The sequence below is a fragment of the Corythoichthys intestinalis genome, chromosome 22, assembly GCF_030265065.1.
Source record: "Corythoichthys intestinalis isolate RoL2023-P3 chromosome 22, ASM3026506v1, whole genome shotgun sequence".
NCBI lineage: Eukaryota > Metazoa > Chordata > Actinopteri > Syngnathiformes > Syngnathidae > Corythoichthys > Corythoichthys intestinalis.
Window position 1 is genome coordinate 16470219 of NC_080416.1, and position 25393 is coordinate 16495611.

Below are 25393 nucleotides of genomic sequence, written 5' to 3' on the forward strand. Positions count from 1 at the left end.
TAGCTAGCAGCATCTCAGTAGTAGCGCTATTTTAGAGAGCGAATGTAACTTTTGGCCGCAAAACAACAAAGGTAAGATGTGCGCAGAGATTGTCTGGTGTGTGCGAGCCAGCTTTTTATTTGTCAAACACGGAGCAGTTGGTTTATTAACATGAAGCCCTCCTAAAATAGGCCTAACGACGCAACTGACCAGCGCACACCCGCACTGTGTTGCAAATTTATCAATCAATCAAAAATGAATCTCCTGGTCGCCTGCAGATTGATTAAACAACATTTCTGATTCCAGCGGCTGTGTGAAGGATGAATAGTTATAAGGTAATGAATCCAGTTGTGGCTAAACAATGACGGTTAGCAACCGTGTGGCTTAGTGTCATTAACCCCCCCCCACCACCACCACCACACCCGAACTTGTCAGTGCTGACGAGTCAGTCGACATATTATCACAAATGTTATGAAAATATTTTGTAAAGGTTGAAAAGTTAGTGTTGCTTTGAATAATTTTGAATTACATGTGTCAAAACGGAATCAGTTAAACATAAACCCCAAGCATTGTAAATTATTCCAGTTTCGTCTGCGCCCTCGGAAATCTTTTCAACAACTAATATTACAGATAAAAGATCATATAATAACTTGTATGCAGTAGCTGTTGCCCGCTGGCATGCGATGTTCATTGTTAGCATTTTATCCGCCAAGTGCGCCTTCCCAACATCATGAGGTTGGAACACCTCTGCATTTGAAAAGAACTGCAGAATAAAGCTCGTGTGAATTGTGTGGCGCGGTCCTGCCTTGAATGGATTTCATCAAAGCAAAATAGCGAGAATAATGATCTTTCAATTGGATCTAGTGATGAATGCCTTCAGCTGGCTCAAACCACCTCTATCTTGTCGTAAAAACTCATTGGGAGTCATGAAAATGCCAATGAGATACGGGCTCAAAACGCACTGAGCTTGGCAAGAAAAGAAAATTGAATGGCCTGTCTTTATGCATAGACAAATGCCGTTACCAAGGTAATGTAAATACGGCTTCTGTTAATACAAAATCTTTGCAAGAATATTAAGATGCTAAGCGTTTCAATCTGACTTGTCCACCCATACCCACCACATGGAAAATAGTGAAAAGCCATGAAAGGTGTTATCGGTGAGGGCATGAGGAAACTGCGAGGTGAAATGGACCGTAGCGTTCGGCGCAAAGACATTCCTCGCTGGCCATTCTTCACTACGCCGTCTGTTATTAAAAGTCTTATAGCGGTTTAGATTGGTACGCGGATGGCCTAATCCCCCCGAAGATGGCACAATCATATTGTTAGGAAGAGATGATGATGTGTGGTGCCTACAAACTTTGCCCTGGTGTTTTTGTCTTGCTATACTAGAAAGGTAGATGAAAGCTTGATAAGCATTATTTGTTCAATATTTTTATTTAGCATTAGCACTTAGATTAAAATCACTAGACAGTAAGTAATGAAGTGAGGAATATTGTACTTGATCTCAGAACCCTAACCCTTAAACTCAACCTCCTATCCACTGATATCTTAAAAACTTCACCATTTTTAATAAAAAAAAAAAAGCTCAATCTTGGTCTCATTTGACCAAAGCACACGGTCCCAGGCTTCAACTGTGCTTTGGTCAGATGAGACCAAGATTGAGCTTTTGGCAACAAACACTCTAAGTGGGTCTGGCATGCCACGAAAGATACGCATGCTGAAAAGCACCTCATACCCACTGTGAAGTATGGGGGTGGGTCAGTGATGCTGTGGGGCTGTTTCGCTTCCAAAGGCCCTGGGAACCTTGTTAGGGTGCATGGCATCATGAATGCTTTGAAATACCAGGACATTTTGAATCAAAATCTGTTGCCCTCTGCCCGAAAGCTGAAGATAGGTAGTCACTGGTTCTTTCAGCAAGACGACTCAATGACCCTAAACATATGGCCAAATCTACACAGAAATGGTTCACCAGACACAAAATCAAGCTCTTCCCATGGTCATCTCAGTCCCCAGACCTCGTTTTGTTGGCAAAAGGGGGTTGTATAAAAGTATTAACACCAGGGGTGCTAATAATTGTGACACACATTATTTGATGTCAAATAATTATTTATGTGAGATTTTTTCCCCACTGAATAAATGCACTTGTATTGAAGGTTGGATTTTTCTCTTTTTTTCCATTAAGGTCCCATATTATTTGAATTAAAAAAAAATGTTTTAGAAGCTAAAAAACACATCTTAACCAGGGGTGCCAATAATTATGGAGGGCACTGTAACTCCCTCTTAATAGCAACGCACAAATGCAAGCAGCGCACGAGTGTCTCTCTCTCTGACACACACAACTTAGCCACTCAGCTCTTACTTTGCTTACTTCTACGACACTTTTGAAAAGGCTTGCCACCTGTCCCTTGAAATAATGAATCGTTCCGAATTGGGAATTAAAAGTTGCGTTCTGTATTGAACCAATACGGAATATATATAAATAGATACATGTCTATGCATTTTAGGAGTTTTGGGGATGTCCTTTTTTATTCTCCTGTACGGTTTTAGGTGTGAGGGGGGGCTTCCCTTATTTCTATTTCTGAAAGGTGGCAACCCTACTTTTGAAACAAGTCTCAAATTACTTCGGCATTTCTTTCAGTAAAAGACAATAAAAGTAAAGTAGACAAAGTTAACTGACCAGGGTTTGATGCTCCGGTCCAGCCCCCTTTCTCTCAGTAGCAGTTACTGTTGTTGCAGCCTCAAACTCTTTGTGTTCATTCACATGTTTCATCTTCAAATGTTTTATCAGGTTCGAGGTATTGAAACTGGCTGAGTTTTTTATGCTGAAATATGTCCAGACTAGGCATGTGCCGGTTACCGGTTTCACGGTTTACCGTGGTGTGAAAACGTCGCGGTTTCAAAACCACTAAAATTTTCCGTCAGACCGTAGTTCGGTATTCACTATTTTTCTTGTGTCAAAAATGCAGCCAGAAGCGGCTTGGCGCAGCAGCGCTCACCCCTCCCGTTTGTTGCTGTGTGTGAAAGTGACGCTATCGGCTAGCCAGCCAGCTAACCCAAAAACAATTACTCCAAACATAAGGCGTACTGTTCATCAATTTATTGAGCTCTCAAATCGTGGTAAGTGTAATATACAAAATGAATACATTTAAAATGTTGTACAATTAGATTTTTCCATGTGAGTAGCTTCAATAGATTAGCACCATGGAAAAAGTTCGCCAAAAACAAAACACACATTTTCCTTTTAAATTCAATATAAAAACTAACTAAAAGCTTACAAAGATGACCGTTAGCCTAGGCTTACCTGGGAGAGCAACTTTGTTGAGTGTGACAGCCGCAGAGTGAGAAAACAAGCTTGATTCGATTGAATGAAGGGGAAAAAGTGAAAGCATCAAAGATCGCTAATTGCGAAAGATGATCTTGCCCTAAGCACAAATCCACGTTCGCTGGATCAAGAGGAGGTCTCACTCCCAATGTTTTTTTTATTTTATTTTTTAGATGAAACCTTTCCACAACAATATTGACATTTTAACTAACTTAAACATTTTTAACTAACTTATGAATTCTTTATGTTCTTTTTAACACAAAGGCATGACATCATGTAGACTAGAGTTGACACAGTGGCTGAAAATGGCAAAACTTCACTTAAGGTTTTCCACACTCAAAAAAAAAAAAAAAGTCATGCAGTATAAATAAAAATAAAAAAAAATATTCAGAAGTGTTTTTACTTTTTTATAGAAATTATTTTGTTCTTGCTCTAATCTTGAGCAACTTCAGCTGTGGCTGTGAGTATAGTCTATAAGTCATATTTAGTTTAATTTTATTTAAAAAAATATATATATATATTGATAATTTATTTATTTTAACAATATATTCATGTTCCAATTTGCAACTATGGTCTGAAAAAAAAAATCCTGTTAAATGGAAAAAAAAAAAAATTAACCCATGCATCTCAAAATTTTTTGGAGCTATAATTGCAATACCGTGATACCGTGAAACCGCGGTATTTTTGCTCACGGTTATCGTACCGTCAAAATATCATACCGGCACATGCCTAGTCCAGACTGCTGACATCCCTTCTCCTGGTTTGTTTTTCCGCCATATGAAAAAGCTGCCACGGCATTGGTTAAGAGCGGCTAATGATCCGCTCTCATTGGTCTGTAGCAGGCCAGTAGCGATAGCTGCTTGGCATGCAAAGTGATCACGTGTCATCACACGACACAGAGTGTCATGTGTGTCAGGAAAAAGAAGGCTGCATTCAAGTGATACCAGTAAATTGTATCGGCACCCTATTTGTTGGTACTCGCCGATACCGATACCACCATATTAGTGCCGTTTGATCCGGCTCTGTGTGGCTGTGTGACGTGAAGCACCGCTGTGGAGAAATTCGCGCCCCACAAGTAAATGTCGGATCGCTGTCAAGCTCCTGTGTGATAGAAGCCGAGTAACGCCCTCTTTCACGCTTACGAGCGAAGTTAAAGTGAAACAAAGAAATCGCTCTGGCGAGCGGTGGAGAGACCGAATTTTGAGGAAGCACCGGCTTCTTTCAAATCTGCAGTGTGGCAACATTTTGGTTTCCCTGTAGACTACTACAATGCGGAGGGAGAGAAAATATTGAAAAAAAAATTTGCAAGCATTGCTCGGCGCTTGTTCCCCATGCTATTGGCAACACTTTTATAACATGACTCCGTCACCTCAGCCTGCATCACCCACAGATATCACTTTCTCAGGGCAGGACAACCCCGAAGATGACACCAGTGAAAACACACGACGGGCTTCGTTAATTTGTTTGCAACGCTTGACCCGCGTTACATTGTTCCCTCGCGGACATATTTCTCCCAACATTGTAATCCCCGACATTTATGAAATGGAACGCAAAGCCATCGAAGATGATTTCGCTAAAGCACATAGTTTCGCCCTGACCACTGATTGTTGGACGTCCCGTGCTACAGAGTGCTACTACCTAACTGTGACGGTCCACTATAATTCATACCTGTCAAGTTGTACGGTCTCATCGTAATTTGTACAAGTGAGCTCTGATTTTTAAATGTGTACGCCGTACATACGTTAAAAATCTTCACGTTTTTCGTGCATTACGTTTTTTTTTTTTTTCCATCCGTTCGGATTTGGTCACCGTTTCTTCAACAAGACAATGCGTTGGTTGAATGACGCGAGAAAAGTCAGAGACTCGGAGAGGGAAGTGTGCTTGTTGAGAAGCTGTAGCAAACGCGATGCTAGGCTAGGTGGCTCCAATATTTCCTGACTGTAGCCGACAGAATACAATCTACGCCTAGATATCTCATGCATATAGAACTACATGCGAAATGACGGACTCAGTAGCGTTAGTAAACAGCCGCCATTTTAGAGCAGTAAACTTCTCAGAAAGGCTCTGTTGTAGTAAACCTTCCGAGCGAACCTAAGCAACTTTTTATCTAAAATACTCCTAAATCGGCAAAATCTTGACTTGAGTCTATCTTTAAAGGATGAAACAGTTTTAAAATATTCACATGTCGAAAGTAGACAGAAGGGAACTAATGCAAAAACGGGAGCAATTTTATCATCTTTAACGGTTGATTCACAACATTAAATGACCTCCAAACATAGCAAAGGTTACTATGTTTTTGTTTTTTTTTGTTTTTTTTTAATATGAAAAAAAACATGAAAGGTATCACCAGTTACTTTGCCAAGTAATGTTTTTACTACTGTAGTCAGTCACCACACTAGCCAAAGAGCTAAGAGGCATTTTAAGTCGAAAATGTTTACATTTTAAGTAGAGCTATGAATCTTTGGGCACCTAACGATTCGATTACGATTACGATTCAGAGGCTCCGATTCGATTATAAAACGATTATTGATGCACCCCCCTCCTTTTTTTTTTTTTTTTTTTTTTTTTTTAATATAAAATAAAGTTTTGTACATTAGTTCCAAAATTGTTCAAAAATACTCTCAGGCTAAACCAAACTACTATTTCAGTATCAAATTAACATATAGCAGTAAACAAATATACAAAAATAACATTAAATAAAAAAACTCCAGTCCCCATTCTGTATCAGCAGCTTTAAACTACATTCAATTAATTTAATGTTGTGAATCAACCGTTAAAGTTGTTAAAATTGCTCCCGTTATTCCATAATTTCCCTTTTGTCTACTTTTGACATGTGAAAGTTTTAAAACTATTTTAAAGATAGATTCAAGTCAATATTTTACCGATTTAGGAGTATTTTAGATAAAAAGTTAATTAGATTTGCTTGGAGGGTTCGCTACAACAGCATTGCAGGGAAGTTTACTGCTTTAAGATGGCGGCCGTTTACTAACGCCCGCATCTAGCTTTTTGCAGATGTGCTGCTACCGCTACCGAGTCTATAAACCATCTAGTCCTATATAAATGATATCTACCGTAACATTATGTAGCTTAGCTGTACTTGTAGCAGCTTTTCGGCAGCAGTCAGGTATGTTGTTGTGTTTTTTTATCTCGTGGCATGAGTTGAGCTAGAGCCGTGAGTTGAGCGTTGGCATTACCCGAGGGGCCGGTTAATGAGAAGCATAATGTTTAGCTACTCCCGCTCCGTTCCGTCCCGAAGTCTGCGCGGCGCGCTGAGTGTGTTGTACTTCCGCTTTACTTGGCATATTTCAATAATCGGAATTTGGATGTTTGTGAATCGTTCTCGAATCTTCCACGGCCGAATCGCGAATAATCTAAGAATCGGAAATTTTGCACACCTCTAATTTTAAGTGTTTATTTCATTTTTTTAAAAAGCAAAATAAAGGCAGTTTAAAAAAAAAAAAAAAAAAAAAAAAAAGCAAAACGTAAACCGAACCGCAACCGTGATCCCAAAACCGAGGTTCAAACCGAACCGTGGGCTAACTGAACAGTTGCGCCCCTAGTTCATAACGTTTTCATCATGATTCAAAAACCCTTATACTGTACATTTTACCTGAAAAAAAAGCACCGAACTAACATTTTCAGTTCCACTTTGTTCAATCTGTGTTCTTGATTGAAGTGTAAATGTGACTGCGTCCGTCTTGTTAATTACTTGTCCGAAAAGAACAGCAGCCCCCACGTCGTGCCAGACGGTGTCCATTTGCCTTGTTGTATTTTTAGTCCTGGTGCGTGTTTGAAGAATGAAACAGCAGCACTCATTTGAAGACGGGACTTCAGTGGTTGACATAAGCCATGTGCCACTAATCTTCAAAGGTGACTGTTTGAGTGTTGTTCTGCTGCTAGACCTGCAGTTTAGCTGTATTTTTCCCCTTCTTGTTTTGAAGCATCATTATCTCATTTTTGCTGCTTTGTTGTAAAGGCTCCTAGACGATAATTGCTATGTTTTTCCTCCGTGTGGCTTTGATGAGTCTCTGGACTCATCAATCGTTTCGTTGTCTCTTTCGTCATTCTGTATCGTACATTACGAGGTGTAACACATAAGATAATTTTCTGTCTCTCCTCTAGGATGGCTATCCAGGTCGACAAGTTTGACTTTGAGAATCTGCCCGTGCCCAACCAGGAGACAATTCGCTTCACTAACCCCAAACAGCTGGAGGAGCAGCGGCAGCACGCTCAGGGCTGCCAGATCAACAGCAAGCTTGGCATCTGTTGGAGCATCATATCCTTTTCCGGTGCCTCAACCTTGCCTGACAGAAAGCACGTGGAAAGGGTTTGCATTCATTATTTAGCATCTTCAGCAGTCTTTAGCCGCCTCGGTCAATAAGGAGGTGATATATTTTTCAGAGGTGTTGAGTAGCTTCAGAGAGTTCGGTGTGCGTAAGCAGTCAGAAGAGTGATAAAAGACATCTGGATTCTGCATCTGGAGGCCCTCTAGCCAGCAGGGAACTTGTTCCTCAACGCTGACAAATGGGGAAGCTGTAAGCTCTGTGCTTGACACTTTGACACCGTGAAGCAATGTTCTAGTGTGTCAATCTGAACGTAGAACCATTTCTCACACGGACAGATGCTCTTGTTCTTCTGGGCCTCTCGAAGTGAAGTTAGACAGTCAATTCTCCGAGGGATTCCATTTTGGTTACCACTACATTGCGGTTGCACTTCAAACCATATAAATGTTTTATCATATAATTCATGTAGACAATTTCCCCTTACATTTATTTTTACAAACAATCTGAATTTGGAATCAGAAGTTAAGAAATATATCTGGTAGCAAATATCTGTCTATTGTCAAGGTTATGTTCGAAGACTAATGAAAGTTTATAGATTTATTTCAAAATACTTTTTACACATTATAATACAATTTTACCTCTACTTACAAATTTGTCTGCAAAAGGATTTTCAGGTTACGACATGCCTCAACGGGAAAATATTGCCTCTTGTTAAGAGAGAAATTTCAGGATTAGAGTTGCAAAAATACAATACAGTACTGTAAACGATATGTATGTACTTCCTGCTTTCTGCTTTTAAATGTCGCACCATAAGATCCTGCTGCCCTAGTGGTCCTCATCTTTCCCATCATGCTTCAGTAAGGAGCGATTCTGCTCTCCGAATGGCCTATTGTTGATGACGTCTCAATTTGGGTGCCACAGTACCTTGCACTGTGGAGACATCTTCGCCAAAAGAGCACAAGTCTCCTCACGTTTTTTTTTAAGCCCACACACGGTTCACTGCATTAGTAGCACATTAGAGCACAGGTCTCCTCACGCTTTTATGTCACAAAGAGTAAAATAGGCGATATGCACCATCTTGAAAGAGAAGAAAGGTAAGATATTTTTCTGTTTTCCTTTGCATTATGTTCTATTATCTACTTCAATACAGGTATTAACGGTTAGGTATATGATTCAAATGTGTTTGGCTGTTGTTTGATTCCGGTTTTATCCGGATTATAAAATTTAATGTTTCAGTAGTACTTGGAGCGGATTAAGGCATTTACATGGAAAACATGTCTTTACTTATGGAATTTTCAGGTTACGAGACTTACCAGAACCAATTAATTTCGTAAGTAGTGGTACTAATGTTATAATTACATTTGATTGACAGTTGACAGGTGAGCTGGCCATGGCTTGTGTTTGGAATATAGAAAAAGACTGCTTTCACAAACTTTTTTTTGTTTGTTTTAGGGGCCACTTAAATTAATATGTGGGCCAAATCTTGCCAATGTGCCTTGATTTTAGCATCTGCAATCTGGCGGCATCATAATTGTACTGAATTCTGAGTGTCTTATCAAAAACAGAATACAATATCAGGCTCACTCAAATTGTAGGTACTGCATAAATAATGTAACGCCAAGGACAGATTGAATTGGGGAGACTCACTATTAGGACAGTGTTCATGATAAAATTTAAGAAATCTTGCATTGTCATACCAGTGTAATTTCTCCATCTAAATTCATCAAGGTCAGCCTGCACTTATTCTTATTGTCAGGATGAAACTATTGACTTTTGAAAAGTTAGAAGATTAGAAAAGTCTCTCTACGTGCTAGAATCTGTTAACAAACAGTGGTATGAAAAAGTATTTGAAACTTTAGAAATTTCTCACATTTTTGCATAAAATCACCATCAAATGTGATTTTTCAAAATCACACAGATGAAAAAAAGAAGTGAACCATCAAATTTAATACGACCCCCCCCCCCCCCCACACACACACACACACACACACACACACTTTGGCAGCCATGACTTCTACCAGAATCTTCCTGTAACTGTAGATCAGTCTGGCACATCGATCAGGACTAATCTTGGCCTGTTCTTCTCTACAAAACTGCTGTAGTTAAGTCAGATTACTGAGATGTCTGGTATGAATCGCTGTCTTTAGATCATGCAACAGCATCTCACTGTTCAAGTCTGGACTTTGACTTGGCCACTCCAGAATATCTATTTGTTCATCGGAAACCATTCTGAAGTTGATTTACTTCTGTGTTTTGGATCATTGTCTTGTTGCAGCATTCATCCTCTTTTTAGCTTCAACTGTGTGACAGATGGCCTCAGGTTTTCCTGCAAAACATTCTGATAAACTTTTGAATTCATTCTTCCATTAATGATTGCAAGTTATTCAAGCCCCGAGGAAGCAAAACAACCCCATATCCCGATTCTCCCTCCACCATGCTTCACGGTGGGGATGAGGTGTTGATATTGGTGAGCTGTTCGATTTTTCCTCCACACATGACTTTGTGTGTTACTCCCAAACAATTCAACTTTGGTTTCATCAGTCCACAAAATATTTTGCCGAAACTTCTGTGGAGTGTCCAAGCGCCTTTTTGCGAACATCAAACGAGCAACAATGTTTTTAGACAACAGTGGCTTCCTCAGTGGAGTCTTCCCATGAACACCATTCTTGGCCATAGTTTTACATGTACCGTAGTTGATGTGAGCACAGAGCTATTGGACTGTGCCAGTGATGTCTGTAAGTCTTTAGTAGACACTCTAGGGTTCTTTTTTACCTCTCTGAGTATACTGCGCTGAACTCTTGGCGTCATCTTTGGTGGACGGCCACTTTTTGGGAGAGAAGGAACAGTGCCAATATCTCCATTTATAGACAACTTCTCTGACTGTCGATTGATGAACATACAGGCATTTAGAGGTGGAGAACCTATAAATGTTTGGGTGGTTTTAGTTAAAGCTGACACTGTATTTTCATCTGTGATTTTGACAAAGATCAGATCACATTTGATAGTGATTTTATGCAGAAATGTGAGAAATTCCAAAAGGTTCAGATACTTTTTCATACCATTGTGGTTAACTTCAGGCAACATAGAGTAAAACAATCAGTCACATATACATTCAAACCTAAAGACAATTCAGATTCGGATTGTTGTGTGAAATTTATTAATTTTTACAGGCCTTTCATCTACACTTTATGGCAAGTCGTCCCACAACTGAGCCCTGAGGAACTAATTCTATTAAGTTATCAAGTGATAAGCGTCAATACTTAATCATTATTTTGCTCTTGCTTTCTGCAATTCTCACTTGCTGTTTACCAAACTCTCAAAGGTTAATCGAACTGTGTTGTTCACTCATGTTGTCCAAATGTCAGCGGTGTAGATTATCATTTTATGTTGTCTTATTATCTCTAATTGCTCTCCGATAGCCATATTTGTTCTAGCGCAATATCGATCCGTTTGCTACTACCCCCTGAGTCAGGTTACGGGAACATATTTCCCAGCAGCCTTTGACATTTTGAGGTGAACACTAATAACGGTAATAATCTAACATTGGTTTGTGTAATTTGGAGCAGCGGTCCCAAACCGCTGTACGACCACATTTGGCGCCAGGCTGCACGTAGGAACTGAACAAAAATATCATTTGTAGCTCATGAGTCAGAAAGATGTGTTATTTTGGGTTTAGTGAATTATAATGAGTTTATTACTAGTAGGCGTCCATTCTATTTGAAGTGGACAGGCTGTCTGTCCTCCACTTCAAATGGATTGGACGTCTAGCGCAATCAATGGCAAACAATGTGCTAAACTGTCTACTCTTTAGCCAAATTTTAATCTTCTTTATGCTTCTAAAGTTGATCCCAAACTTCATATTGTCCCTTAACCACACGTCACCCTTCCCTGCGGCGTCACGGCGAGGCCAGCGTGGAGGGAGTCCTCAACCAGCTGGTCCTGGAACACCTGCAACTCGCTCCCTTGCAGTGGGGTGAGTCTCATATGCCAAATACCATTTTTTATTTTGTGTGAGAAACTTTGTTTGCATTTCATCCCCAGTTAGCCGCTCACCTCATTACCTGTCATTTAGCATGTGAAGCCTCATAACTGGTCTCAAGCCATGTTTTTATTTGCATATATAATGGTGTGTGGTCTATTCTGGAGAAGTGGAAAGCAGCAGCTCGGGTAGTCGGGTAGGCGAACCTCTCAGGACACTCTGAGCACTTTTTTTTTTTTTTTTAGTCGCACCATCTGCGATCATCATTTGAAATCACTTTTGAGGGTTATTTTCATTTTTTGTTGTTGTTTTTCTTGAGAGAATCACAGCAACTTGTTTTGGACGGTGCCAGATTTTTGATTAGTCAGCTGGTGGCATTGTGCAATCTGTAATATGAGGCAATGGAGCAGATCAAGAAGAAATCATCTAGATGAGGGGTGTTAAACTGGTGGCCTGGAGCATCTTTTTGTGTGGCATCTTCATGTTTTTCGCTAAAACGAAATTTATATGATCTTTACCCAAATAAATATTTTTTTTTTTTTAAAAAGAAGAAAAATAGTGATCCCTTGTTTTCGCGGTTAGTGGGGACCAGAACCTGTTGCGATATGTGGAAAAACTGCGAAGTAGCGCGAAAAAAACAAACAAAAAAACACGTGAATATATATATATATATATATATATATATATATATATTATATTTCTTTTTTTTTTGTGTGTTTTTGTTCAATGTGTTGTATTGGCCCGGATATAAGACGGCCCTGATTATAAGTCTTTTTCAAGACTCAAGTTTAAAAAGACTTTTTGAACACCAAATTAATTTTTATACAGAAAATAATTACAGTACATCTGAAACAAATGATTATAAAAATATATTTGAGAGAAAAAGCATGTAATTTTGCCTCATTCAAATCTTAATATCTGAACATTTAAATATGTAAACTAAAGTGCAATCACATTCGTAAATGAATGGCTTCTGGTTTTTTAAATGTAAATCAACCAATCTATTGTGATAAAACAAAAATTGCAATAACTGCATTAACCATCAAAGTGAAGTCTAACGTTAACTGTAGTCTTGAAACAAATCTGAATAAGGAAAAACACTGCAATAAAATAATGCAAACTAGTTAAACTTGAGAGTAGCTGAGATCTGTCATGACAGAACATCACTTCAATGATATCTGGCGCCATCTATCGTCGTGAATGGGGAGAGTAGCTGAGATCTATCATAACAGAACATCGCTTCAATGATACCTGGTGTCATCTAGCATCGTGAATGGGTATAATGTCTGGAGCGCGAATATAAGACGACCCCCTCTTTTTCAATCTTATTTCAATGCAAAAAACACCGTCTCATATTCGGGTAATACGGTATTTATTCAGATTTAGCATTAGAAATAGATACGTATAAGACATGTTTTTTTCTTCCCCAAAGTATAATTAAAAAGAATATGTATAATTTTAATAAATGGTTTTAAAGCACTTCAAATGTAATAATTAGGCAAAGCAAGGCAAATTTATTTGTGTAGCACAATTCAACACAAGGCAATTCAAAGTACTCTAAATTACATAAAGATCATAAAAATCACATTAAAATGAAAAGACAGTTAAAACAAAGACAATCAAAACAGGAAATAAAAACGAATAGAGTTTAAATAAAACTAATAATAATTGAAATCAGAAATGGAAATAAAGCAGAAAATAAATAAAAAGGAAATGGCTTGAAATTTTAAAATATATAGACAGTTATGATAAGTTTTAAACATGGTACTGTCCCACTGAATTATTTTAAAACAACAATAAAATTGAGTGAGTCCACTGCTCTTTACACACAGTGAGTTGCCACAGCAACTGTTTAACTAATTAAACAATGATTGACACGTGCGGCAAGGGAATACAAAGGAAAAAGAATAAACATGTTTTTTAGAGGTCGAAAAAAAGGATTATGACAATTTTGAGGTCAGCAGTTTCTCCAAACCTTTTATTGACTATTTTTGCTAATCTATTATTCAATTAATCGTGGCAGCCCTAGTTCACTTGTCATAAACGAACGCTCATTTGCCCCTTCCGGTCAAAATGAACTGGACGTCTCACGCGATCAATGCCATACAAATTAGTTAAATATTTATAGATAAGTTACCCGAGATAATGGCCCTCTGAAGGAAACCAAAACTATACCCACAACAAAGATGACGTTGACACCCATCATGTAGATTCCTATTTAGAGCACAATCAACGATGAAAAATGTTTTAAATAATTTTTTAAAGGTGTCTTCACACTTTCAGCGAGCCCCTCTGACTATATGAGCCAAATAATTTGCTTCACCCCATTAGGATGCCTTTATCTGTGTTGCCAAAACTATCATAGGCTCAATTACGGATGTAATTCAAGCTTTTCCCCCGCGCCTAAAATTGTAAGCCTAATTGGACACTTTCCCTTGCTTTTTCTTAGCTTTATACTTACAGAGTGTAAAATTAATAAGCCCTGCTTTCCAAACATTGCATTTACAGTTGTTGAAGGGTTGTGTTCTGAAAATTTGTTTCCTGTTTGCTTGTCTATGTGTTGCGTTTTCCACCTTTTGAAAGTTTCGAGGCCTTAATGATGCTTTCTGTCAACAATCCGCGTGTTGCATTAGCTGTGTGCCTCCCCCCCCCCCCCCCCCCCACTTTGTTAAGAATACAAATGGAGGCCAAAGCAGACAATTTAAAAAAGCAAAGCTATAGGAAGTATTAACACAACAGGCACATCTTTTGTTGCAAATCTGTCCCTGCAGCGTGGGAGGGATGAGTTTTTTTATTTGACAAAGGCGCTGCCTGGCTACAAAAAGTGAGTGTAAATAACACCAGTCACGTCCCCGGTTTATGAGCTTCAATCGATGATATGAATCTTGGTTTCTTTACTAATTCCGATAGATCCGCGCAGTCTTTGTGATTTTCGTTTCAATTTAATTTTCCACATCAGCAATCAACGTCGACCTGCCAGACGCATTGTCATTCTGTGGACAAATTTGGCGATGGGGAGAGAAAACCCCACCAAATTGTACGCCTCAACCATTGATTTCATTTTGTGTCTGAAAAGGGTAGACAGTTTTACAAACTCACTAAATGCCAGAAGTTTAGTCTCGGAGATGCTCCGCTAATGTTTTTCTGAAGGTTACTGCCTGACTGCTTTTATTATCTCTGACAACATTTATTGCACTCACAGAAATCATAAGGGCTACTCTGCCTCTTCAGAAGTGTTTAGAGGGAATACGTTTGTTGGCGGATGAATGTGATGAATTAGCATATGGACCTCATTTACATACAGCTCTTAACACATTTATTAAACCACCTGTCTAGAGACCACGTCTTCTCCACATTCACATAAGGTGAACTTTGTTCATTTTATGTACAGTCAGGGGCGCTGCCAGGGATTTTGGGCCCCATGAAAAGATCAATTTTGGCTCCACCAAAAGTTCCGGGACACACACACACACACACATGAAGCGTACGTAATTTCCTGCATTCTGGTGAATATTTACACACTAATTTGTGCATTTTCTGCATTAATTTAAGATGAAAATATATTTATGTAAACATACATCGTATAGAGCAATAATGAATAGACTGATATCATCTATAAGAAATGTACTGAAGGCCATCTTTTACATTCTAAATATATTTTTTATTAGAAATATTCTCAAAGCAGCTACTATAATGAATGACTTAGAATAAATGTTTTGTTTGAACTAAGTATACTACAGTCAAGGGCGTAGGTTTGCATAGGGACGGTTGGGACGAAACACTACCAACTTTTCAGGATGCTTAAATTGTCCCCACCAACTTTTAAGCAACCTTATTTGCGTTATGTAATGACTTCAGTTATATAGGTTATTTATATTGTCTTCCCCCGCTCGATCGGGATGCCGATCGATCGGATCCGATCACATCATTTTCAAAGTATCTGAATCGGCAAAAAAATATTGGACATGCCTTTTTTTAATATATATGTATATATATATTTTTTAATAAATCGTTTTCTAATTGTATTTAACATTACAGACAAAATGTCTTACACTCATCCATCTTTAGTTTTGGCTTAAAGTAGGGCTATCAAATTTATCACGTTAACGGCGGTAATTAATTTTTTAAAAATTAATCACGTTAAAATATTTAACGCAATTAACGCATGCGCTGCACGACCCACTCACACATTGTTGCGTTCAATCTATAATGGCGCCGATTTACCTATATATAGAGCTAAAAGGCAGCGTAAAATGAGTAGAGGGAATTTTGGCAGTCTGTGGAGCCATTTTTTAATTGGCTAAAGCCTTAAAATAATAATAATAATAATAATAATAATAATAGTGTCAATGCCATCTTGAGGATTTATTGTCATAATAAACAAATACAGTACTTATGTACTGTATGTTGAATGTATATATTCGTCTGAGTTTTATTCATTTTTTTCTTAATGCATTGCCAAAATGTATATGATCAGGAAAAATTATCGGGAATGATTGGAATTGAATCGGGAGCAAAAAAAAAAGCAATCGGATCGGGAAATATCGGGATCGGCAGATACTCAAACTAAAACGATCGGGATCGGATCGGGAGCAAAAAAACATGATCGGAACAACCCTAGTTGTAATTGATCCCATCATTATTAAGTGAATTATTTTTATTATGTTTAGATTTACATTTACATCTTTTCACTTGCTGAATGTGCCGGTCCATTTTTTCCCTCCTAAACTCACATTTGCTTGGCTGATGATTTAACCCTCACACACACTCACATTAGATATTAGAGATATGAGAATTTTTTTTTTTCAGCCAGCAGCAGCCACTGTTAGAAATGTAAAAAGACATCATTGTTTTGGAAGTGGGGAACACACCATTAATTTTGCTACTGTAGGTCCAACCTGCATCAGTGTTAGCATAACATTAAACTGTGAACTTGCTAACCTGCAAAATTCAAGTAGGAAGCTGCTTCAAGAGAAGTGTCCTTCTCTTTGTGTTTTCTATTATTAACATTAAATAAACTGTGAGAAATGTAGTAACCTCTGCTGGCAACTATGGAACTAGAAAAACGTTAGCAGGAAGCTGCTTAAAGAGAGAGAGGTGCTGCATAACCTCGTACGTAGCTCACACAACACAACATCCACACAACAATCATAATTATGTACATTTAAAAAAAAGTATTTTTTGGGGGGGGGGGGGGGGGGGGGGGCGGTACCGCAAGCTACCCACACAAGCTTTGTGATTGACTGGTCGATCGTGATCAACGTCATGAGCACCCCTGATTTAGTATATCAATTAATTAGGTTCATATTCGTGAGAAATGTAGCCCTGACCCCCGTTCACCCAATCTGTTTGGTATTATTAATGTCCCGTCCTGAGCAAAAAGTGTACATGCAGGTTATGCTGTAATATCATCCCTACCAATGTTGAGACCAAACCTACGCCCTTGACTACAGTATACATTACAGTATACAACCGTTTTAGTATGAAAAGATTACTAAGATATGCCTGCTGTACTGATTAAATGTAAGCTAAAAGTGAAGCAAACACCAGCTAGCAAACAATTACAGTATTTCATTACGGAGTAAGCTTAGCCTCATTTGGAAACTCGCAATCTCCACTATAGGCTACAGCTCCGAAGCGAGGTCCCTTGTTAACAAACTAAATTCAATTGATGACAAACTAAATTCAATAAATTCTTGACAAACTGGATTCAAGCGGATTTTAAAAAAAAAAAAAAAGAAAATTTCCACACCAAATTTCAACATCTGTAGGATACCAAAAAATGCTGTCATGATGATTTGGAATTCATGTTTTTGAATGGGTGCATATTTCTCATTGAGGTTGGGAAAATCCCGTATTTCTTACGGAGTGAGCTGGGACCTCGCTTCAAAGCTCTGATAACAGGTTAATTTTCAGCACTACACTGACACAAGACACTAACCTTCCTTTGTGAAGTACTTTGTCACATCCTGTTGGCCTTTTCTACCCTTCTCCTGTTTTGCTTTCTTTTCTTTCCTCTATTGAAAACCTGATTTTTGTTTTGAAAACATTTCTGCACTTCCGCACTCTGCACACTTCGAGTCATTGACTGGTGTAAGACATAAGTGCGCGTCGCTGCTCCGGTTCTGATCAAAGGAAGAGCGGACCAAACCATTTAATGAAAATACGGCCGTTTGGGGGGGGGGGGGGGGGGGGGGTTTCTGGCAATACATATGCTTTCTGGGTGTTTACTTTTTGCCAAAAACAAAACAAGAAAACGAAACCCTTCGTTTTATTCCTATTAAAATATAATGATAAATATTTACATTTGCAAATGATTACTAACTAACTAATACTAATACGAACTAATGTTCTAATTTTCTTTGTGGGCCCCCATCAGGGCATGGGCCCTTAGAATCAGTCTCACTTTTCCCCCCTATACGGCGCCCCTGTGTACAGTTCTTGCATTGTTAAAATAGTTTCTGATCAAACTGGCTAAAAACAATTCCCTATTTATCATGCAGTTTATATATTTTGCGGACTAGCTTGTTTTCTCCCACCTTATTATACCACAAGTATAACACCATAAATCAGTTTGAATTACCCCATACTTTTTGAGCAATATATCATCCATGATAACCTGTGCTACAGAATACCTGCAAAGTTAAGAGAATAATAACTAAGAATATATTTTTTGTGCCATCCTGAGAGAAGAGGAGTCAAAAGGTGCTTGGAAGGACAGACGAAACAAGGCTGTTCAAACTAGCAGCAGCCAAGTGTGAAGGGTTCAGCAGCAACCGACTCATTTTGTATGTGGGAGGAGACTTCTCGGCGAAAGTCAGGGGTGAAAGTAGCTTGAATTTCTTGCCGGAACTCCCTGATAAAAAGGTCGCCACGGAGCTAGATTTATTTTTTCTTTTCTTTTTTTCTTCTTTTTTTTTCTGGCAAGGGGTGGGTGGGGGGTGGGGGTCAGGGGGTCAAACCTCCTAAAACCACAGAAATGCCAAAAAAAGTAAAAAGCTTTACACATTCATTCATTAGTCTACTGCATTACACTTACTGTAACAAGGCATACATGAGAAACTGATTTTCATTCAAAAATTGTATTTTAAAGTAACATATATGAACCAAATAAGTACAAATTGCTTACAGTAATTTTTGGACTATTAGGTGCACCTGATTATAAGCCACCACCCAACAAATTTGACATGAAAACGGCATTTGTTCACAGATAAGCCGTACTAGACGATAAGGCGCAGCTGTGCTCGCTGTTTTATGGGATATTTACACCAAAAGATATTAACCGGGAACACTGACAGCAGCATCATAAAACTGTCACAAGACCTATTGAACCACCATGAAGCTTTAAACATATTGACTGCAAAGCTTCATTGCGTCAAGAAACTTCATTTGGCCATCACTGCTTCCTTGGAGGGGACATTCAACCTCTGCTGCCACCTGCTGTCAACACTGTTGTCGTCCAACATGCCTCCTAGCATGCATTGCAGCTCTACAGATGTAAATAGTCAAAATTCATGTTCTGTGCAAATTCTTCAGTTACTGCTGTTCTCCAGTTGTTTCATTAGTTGCTAGTTATGGTATTTTGCTAACACTATATTTGACAGTGGCACCATAAAACTGTCATAAGACCATCATAATTACGACATAACACTGCCATGAGCATCAATGAATGCTTATGACAGATGTCATTTTATGTCATCCGGCAAATTATCTCACTTTTGAATGGATGTAAAAGATAAGAGCTGGACATAAATGGAGTTAGTGACCTCATTTGCCGGATGACACTTAATGACATCTGTTATAAGCATTCATTAATGCCCATGATAGTGGTAGAAAGAAATAAGTGAGTCACTAAATAATTAGTAGTCTTATGGCAGTCTTATGATTCCGCTGTCGAATATAGCGTTACCAGTTAACCACAAAAAAAAATCACCAAATAAGCCGCACTGGACTATAAGCTGCAGGATTCAAAATGAGGGGAAAAAAGTAGCGATTTATAGTCCGAAAATTATGGTACATTATGCACATTAACTTTTTATATCATAAGGAAATAAGTAGCCTTACATAGGTAAACGGGGATTTAAAAAAAACAACAACAAAAAAAAACAAAACAAAAAAAAGAGTCCATCACATTTGAGACGAGCATTTCTGGACCTCACTGCAGTAAAAAACTAATGTTTAAAACCTTATTGTGTTCAGTCTCACTTTAGTTATATTCATTTTACCACGAGAACTACATCTAATGCTTAATGTATCATTTATGATACAAATTATAGAACCTATATATACACAAAAAAAAAAAAAAAGAGATGCCTATGTGGCAGCCGGGTAGGTTATTTTTAGCATGTGGTTTTGACATTTGCTGTCATATTTTCGAGATCAAAACACCATTCCGCCCTGTTCCGGCACAGAATCTCTGAACGGAACGCCGTTCCGGCCCACTGTCACCCCTGGCGAAAGTGAGAGGCGGGCGGCCATTTTGGGCGGAGTAGAAAGTTCCAATGAATTTTTGCTGAGAGGCGGTGCCAATGCATCCAATAGCAAAAGGGCTGGCGTACTTATTTCTGTGCTGTCAGGCTGTTTCGGCGGACGGATATATGCAAATCACGGCCGACGAAACCTTGATAAATGCGCTTTTTTAAAGTTTCGCGAGCTTTAGGATTCTCGAAAAAATGAATTATACCTCTCTTTGCTAAGCTAAATGATGACCTTGATGTGCATTTGTGTGGAAATGTAGTTTATGAACAACAACAAAAAAATACTCACCTTCTCACCGAAACTAGTAAGACTCTTTACACGGCTATTGTAATGCCTCCTGCTCCTCGAAAAATGGAAAAGTCTGTGTTTTCTTAAGCAGTAATAAAAAATAAACACATTGGTGCTTGTCTTAAAAGGTCTTATTGACAATATGTGGTTTTTAAGGTCTTAATAAGCATTATATTTCACTATTTTTTGAGGTATGGCATCAAATTTCACATGGGAGGTATTAAATTTCAATCAGGTCGCCTAACATATGTCTGGATTTTTTTTCGCACTAACATTATTTATTTAGCCAACCTCCTTCGCAAGATTCCGTAAAACTAACTCCATCAGCCGTGTCTAATAGCGCAGGAACAGCGATGCAGGGGGCAGTGTATCCTTTTAGCCATGTTATAAAACCAGAGTAGAAAACAGATGAAGTGGTTGGAACAGGCATACGCGCATTTCTTTAAATTTCTTTTACTGTCAATGCATATTATAACATGAACCGAGATGGGGAAGTGCAAGTTTAGTGATAAGTGGCTTGAGGAGCCGAAATACAACTTGTTAAAAACGACGCCGTATTATGAAGCGCGATGCAAACTATGTCGAAAAGACATCAAGTTGCTAGAGTGTGTGTACGTGTTTTTTTATTTTTTACCATTCGTATTTGTTCCATGATAGTAGTCTTATTTTTTTATACTCAGAGGTCTTGAAATTGTCTTAAAAAGCATTATATTTGCTTGTCAGAAATGTATCTACGTCAGGCTACGTGGCTTCTGCCGTTTTGCGCTTGCCATGGACCCCTCTTCACACTGGGCTGACGCTAGTGTGAAAAGGCCTTAAGGTTCAAAAACTTCAAAACACAGCAACAAAACGCATATTAGTTTAAAAAGAACAACAGGAACAAAAAAATGCTAAGCAACTACAATAAATATTAACACTAGAATATGATTGATGATCAAAACACCCTTCTGTAATCTTTTTTGTGAAATCATCAAAATAAAATTGTACGGTTGAGAAAGAATTGTAGCTCTTGCAAAATTGCATCACTGAGGCAAATTTCACACGCTCCAAGGTGTGAAATTGCATGCTTTAAAGTCACATTCCTCATCCCCTACATATTTAAATACTGTTTTGAATATGAATGATTATTTAAATTGGTGTTATCGTGTCAATCTCTAGCACAAATCCCAAACAAATAGGATCCATTTGACAATAATATCGCACCGTGTAACATTTCTTCCTTCACATCTACTGTAGTAGCGGACGCAATGCCAGAACACAGGTTTTATTTGCTTTTTGCAACCTGGCGTTATGTAGATAAGCTTATTGATTATAGAGTTGCTGGTCTGTCGGTTTGATTAAAGGCAAAGTGGTGTGCCTCGTGATGAGGTGTCACTATATCAACTTAATGAGGTGTTGCTAAATACACAGTCACCTGGCCAATTGGAGCAAACTGACTTGAGTAGTTTGCATATTGCCTCAGAGACTTTTTATAAAACACTGTGACGTATGAAAAAAAAAATGCAAAATGGAATCGATTTGCAATTGTAAATAGCTAAGTATTGCTCTCACTCTTTTGCTTTGAGAGTCAAAACAAGGAGTCGGCATGCGGACTTTGCACCCGTTGCCCCCCTCCGTTCTCAATGGAATACAAATTCACCCATGAATGGAAAGACAAATGTTTAGCCTAGAAGAGAGATGGAAAAAGCAGGGTGGGGGCCCTCACTGTAAAAGGCAAAGAGATAATTTAATAATACAGCACTTGTGACGAGACTCACATAGTCGCAGTTTCATTTAACCCTTCATACCTCCCGCCCTCCTCATGCACACACAGATGGATGTTTGGCTTTTCAGCATACGCGAGGCGATCGTCTCTCTTGAAATGACATGCTTCCAAGCTTTTGTCAGGTCCCCCAATTGCAGCAAGTGATGCAGGTTGACAAATTGTGCTGCCAAGTAGCCTCCGTAACCCCTCCAAAACAAAAAAGTACCTTACTACTAGGGTTGTTCTGATCATGTTTTTTTGCTCCCGATCCGATCCCGATCGTTTTAGTTTGAGTATCTGCCGATACCGCAATTTCCCGACCCGATTGCTTTTTTTTTTGCTCCCGATTCAATTTCAATCATTCCCGATAATTTTTCCAGATCATATACATTTTGGCAATGCATTAAGAAAAAAATGAATAAAACTCGGACGAATATATACATTCAACTTACAGTACATAAGTACTGTATTTGTTTATTATGACAATAAATCCTCAAGATGGCATTTACATTATTAACATTCTTTTTGTGAGAGGGATCCACGGATAGAAAGACTTGTAATTCTTAAAGGAAAATGTGACTTTGTATATTGTGACTAAATATTGCCATCTAGTGTAGTTGTTGAGCTTTCAGTAAATGATACTGTAGCCATTTAACTTCTGGCCAAATGCATGATGGGAAGTGCAACCATGACTGTGTGTCGTGGTACCAATTGATATATCTTCTCTGTGTTGTGAAATAACATAGGGTGTTAAGAAAAAGATCAGCTACTACCTTTCTTCCCCACATTGCTTCCCACGATGTTTCTAATCATTGGGAGAGGGATTGTAAGGCTTTAGCCATTTTAAAAAAGGCTGCAAAGGCTGCCAAAATTCACTGTATTCATTTTACGCTGCCTTTTAGCTCTATATACTGTATGGGTAAAACGGCGCCATTATAGATTGAACGCAACAATGTGTGAGTGGGTCGTGCAGCGCATGGGTAAATTGCGTTAAATATTGTAACTTGATAAATGTAAAAAATATTAATTCTCGCCGTCAATGCGATAAATTTGATAACCCTACCTTAAGCTTTAACTAAAGACTTTCGAAGAGTGTAACACATTATGTCTGTAACGTTAAATACAATTAGAAAACGATTTAATTAAAAAAAAAAAATAGGGCAGTCAAAATTATCGCGTTAACGCGCGGTAATTAATTTTTTAAATTAATCACGTTAAATTATTTGATGCAATTAACGCACATGTCCCGCTCAGACAGTATTCTGCCTTTTGGTAAGTTTTACAGCAAGGCTTTTTGTGCTGTCTAACAGCGAACTCTTGTGGTCGCTTTGCGACATGGTTTATTGTTGTCTTGCCAGTTCAATATGGCTGCACGACGTCTCGGGCTGACGCCTACGTTGTAATGTTGTGCTTATATGATCCTTGGACAAGATTTGTCCGTAAGTATGGTTGTTGTAAATAATGCACATATTATGTTAGTAAGGGAAATGTTAGATTTTTTGTATGAGACGCTTTTTGTTTATGTTTTGTGAACCTGTATAGCGTGCTAAGCTAACGTTGTTGCTAATGCAATGCTTGTGTACTTTTTTTTTTGTAGTTTTACGACGGTCTAAAGAGGACAATGGTTTGAGGCCATTTTATTAATAAATCAGATGAAAAAGAAAGAAGTCTGATGATTATGGCGTCGTTCACTAGCTGTTTAGCTTTGGAAAAAGTAGACGCTTCGGAATGAGGACAGCAAAGACAGATTTAAATGACAGTAGAGTGAAATGCCAACTACAGTCCTTGTGTACCGTATGTTGAATGTATATATCCATCTTGTGTCTTATCTTTCCATTCCAACAATTTATTTTACAGAATATATATATAATTTACAGAAAAATATGGGATATTTTATAAATGGTTAGAATTGTGATTAATTGCGATTAATTACGATTAATAAATTTTTAAGCTGTAATTAACTCGATTAAAAATTTTAATCGTTTGACCGCCCTAAAAAAAAAATATATATATATATATATTTATATACTAAAAAAAGGCATGTCCGATATTTTTTTGCCAATTCTGATACTTTGAAAATGACGTGATCGGACGATCGATCGGGACATCTCTACTTACTACAGTCCTGTTGTTATGATGATGATTAAATCCAGGGAAGTAGCATGGCAACGAATACCCGCATACTTGGCTGCAATGTAAGAAGGTGTCTGATTGCATATGTAACTAGTAATTTGTGTGCAAATACATTCTCTGGAGTGCTGCTATGGAGCCTATGGGAGAGGCGCTGCAACTACCCAACTTGGATGTAAATGTATGTTCCCTTTGTTGTTTCCTTTCCTAACGTGCATAGAGCCCATTAAATTTCAACCTATACACATTTTTCTTGCAATTATGGGCATTGAAATGGGAGTTGAAAATATTATTTAGTTCTTATAATCACATTTTAAAACAATAAATTAAAGTAACTGTCAATTTCCTACTGTGGTGCAGTCATTTGGTCAACTGTTCATCTTTCACTCATTGCCTGCCATTGACAGTGAAAGATATGGAATAAGATTTGTGTCAAGAACGATTCAAACAAAACTTCCTAAGTTGCAAGTGAAAAATTATACTTTAAAGCAAAATAATTGAACTTCAAATTAGTGCTGCAACGATTAATTGATTAACTAGAGTAATTCAAATAGAAAAAAGCTTAGAAATTTTGCTGCTTCGAGGATTCGTTTAGTTTGAGTGACGTTGTAATGATTTGTTTTGAAAGATTGATTTGGGTGGAAACACCGCCCACTAGTGGCAACAGTGATTATGCCATAACTTGTCTAACATGGCTGAATCTAGCTGCTCCCTGTTAAAACCAACATAACGTATATTTTTGTCTGAGTTAATATGTTTGTTTATGCATTCATTATTTAGTTTTGAAGTATATTTGGCAGTTTTTTTTTGTTTTTTTTTTGCGGGAATATGTGTTTGAACGTTTTGTTGAGCTTTGTAAACGTTTTGTTAAGAGCTTTGTAAAAAAAAAAAAAAAAAAAAAAAGTTAGCATTTTATTTGCCTGGTATACCAGACTCACCGCTGTTCCAGCGATTGAGTCTGGCGACCGTCCGGCGGATCAAATTCCGAGGGCGGTGCAAGGCACAGCAAACAGACGGCGGAGTGGACCAATCAGGGACGGGCAGACGCGACAAGTAATTAGCGTGAGCCGAGAATGGAGACGTTTTTTCAACATGGCTAGCGCGAGCCATGTTGACTGTTGTCAGTGACTTGTTTCGATGTTTTTTTCATTTAAAACTGGTTTTACCGCGGATTGGAACATATTCTCGGC

The 25393-nt window shown here is 38.3% G+C and overlaps 1 protein-coding gene across 3 annotated transcripts in view; it reads left to right on the forward strand.

Annotated features, from left to right (window-relative positions):
• The window catches only part of trappc9 (trafficking protein particle complex subunit 9), a 280127-nt gene that overhangs the window by 176887 nt on the left and 77847 nt on the right, over positions 1–25393 (forward strand). For 2 of the 3 annotated variants that reach the window (XM_057828240.1, XM_057828241.1), the window contains 2 exons: positions 7424–7576; positions 11466–11557. In XM_057828240.1, the coding sequence (XP_057684223.1) occupies positions 7424–7576; positions 11466–11557 (245 nt within the window). Of the gene's footprint in view, positions 1–7423; positions 7629–7702; positions 7727–11465; positions 11558–25393 lie in introns of those variants that run through there. The other variant, XM_057828242.1, reaches the window with a different exon arrangement.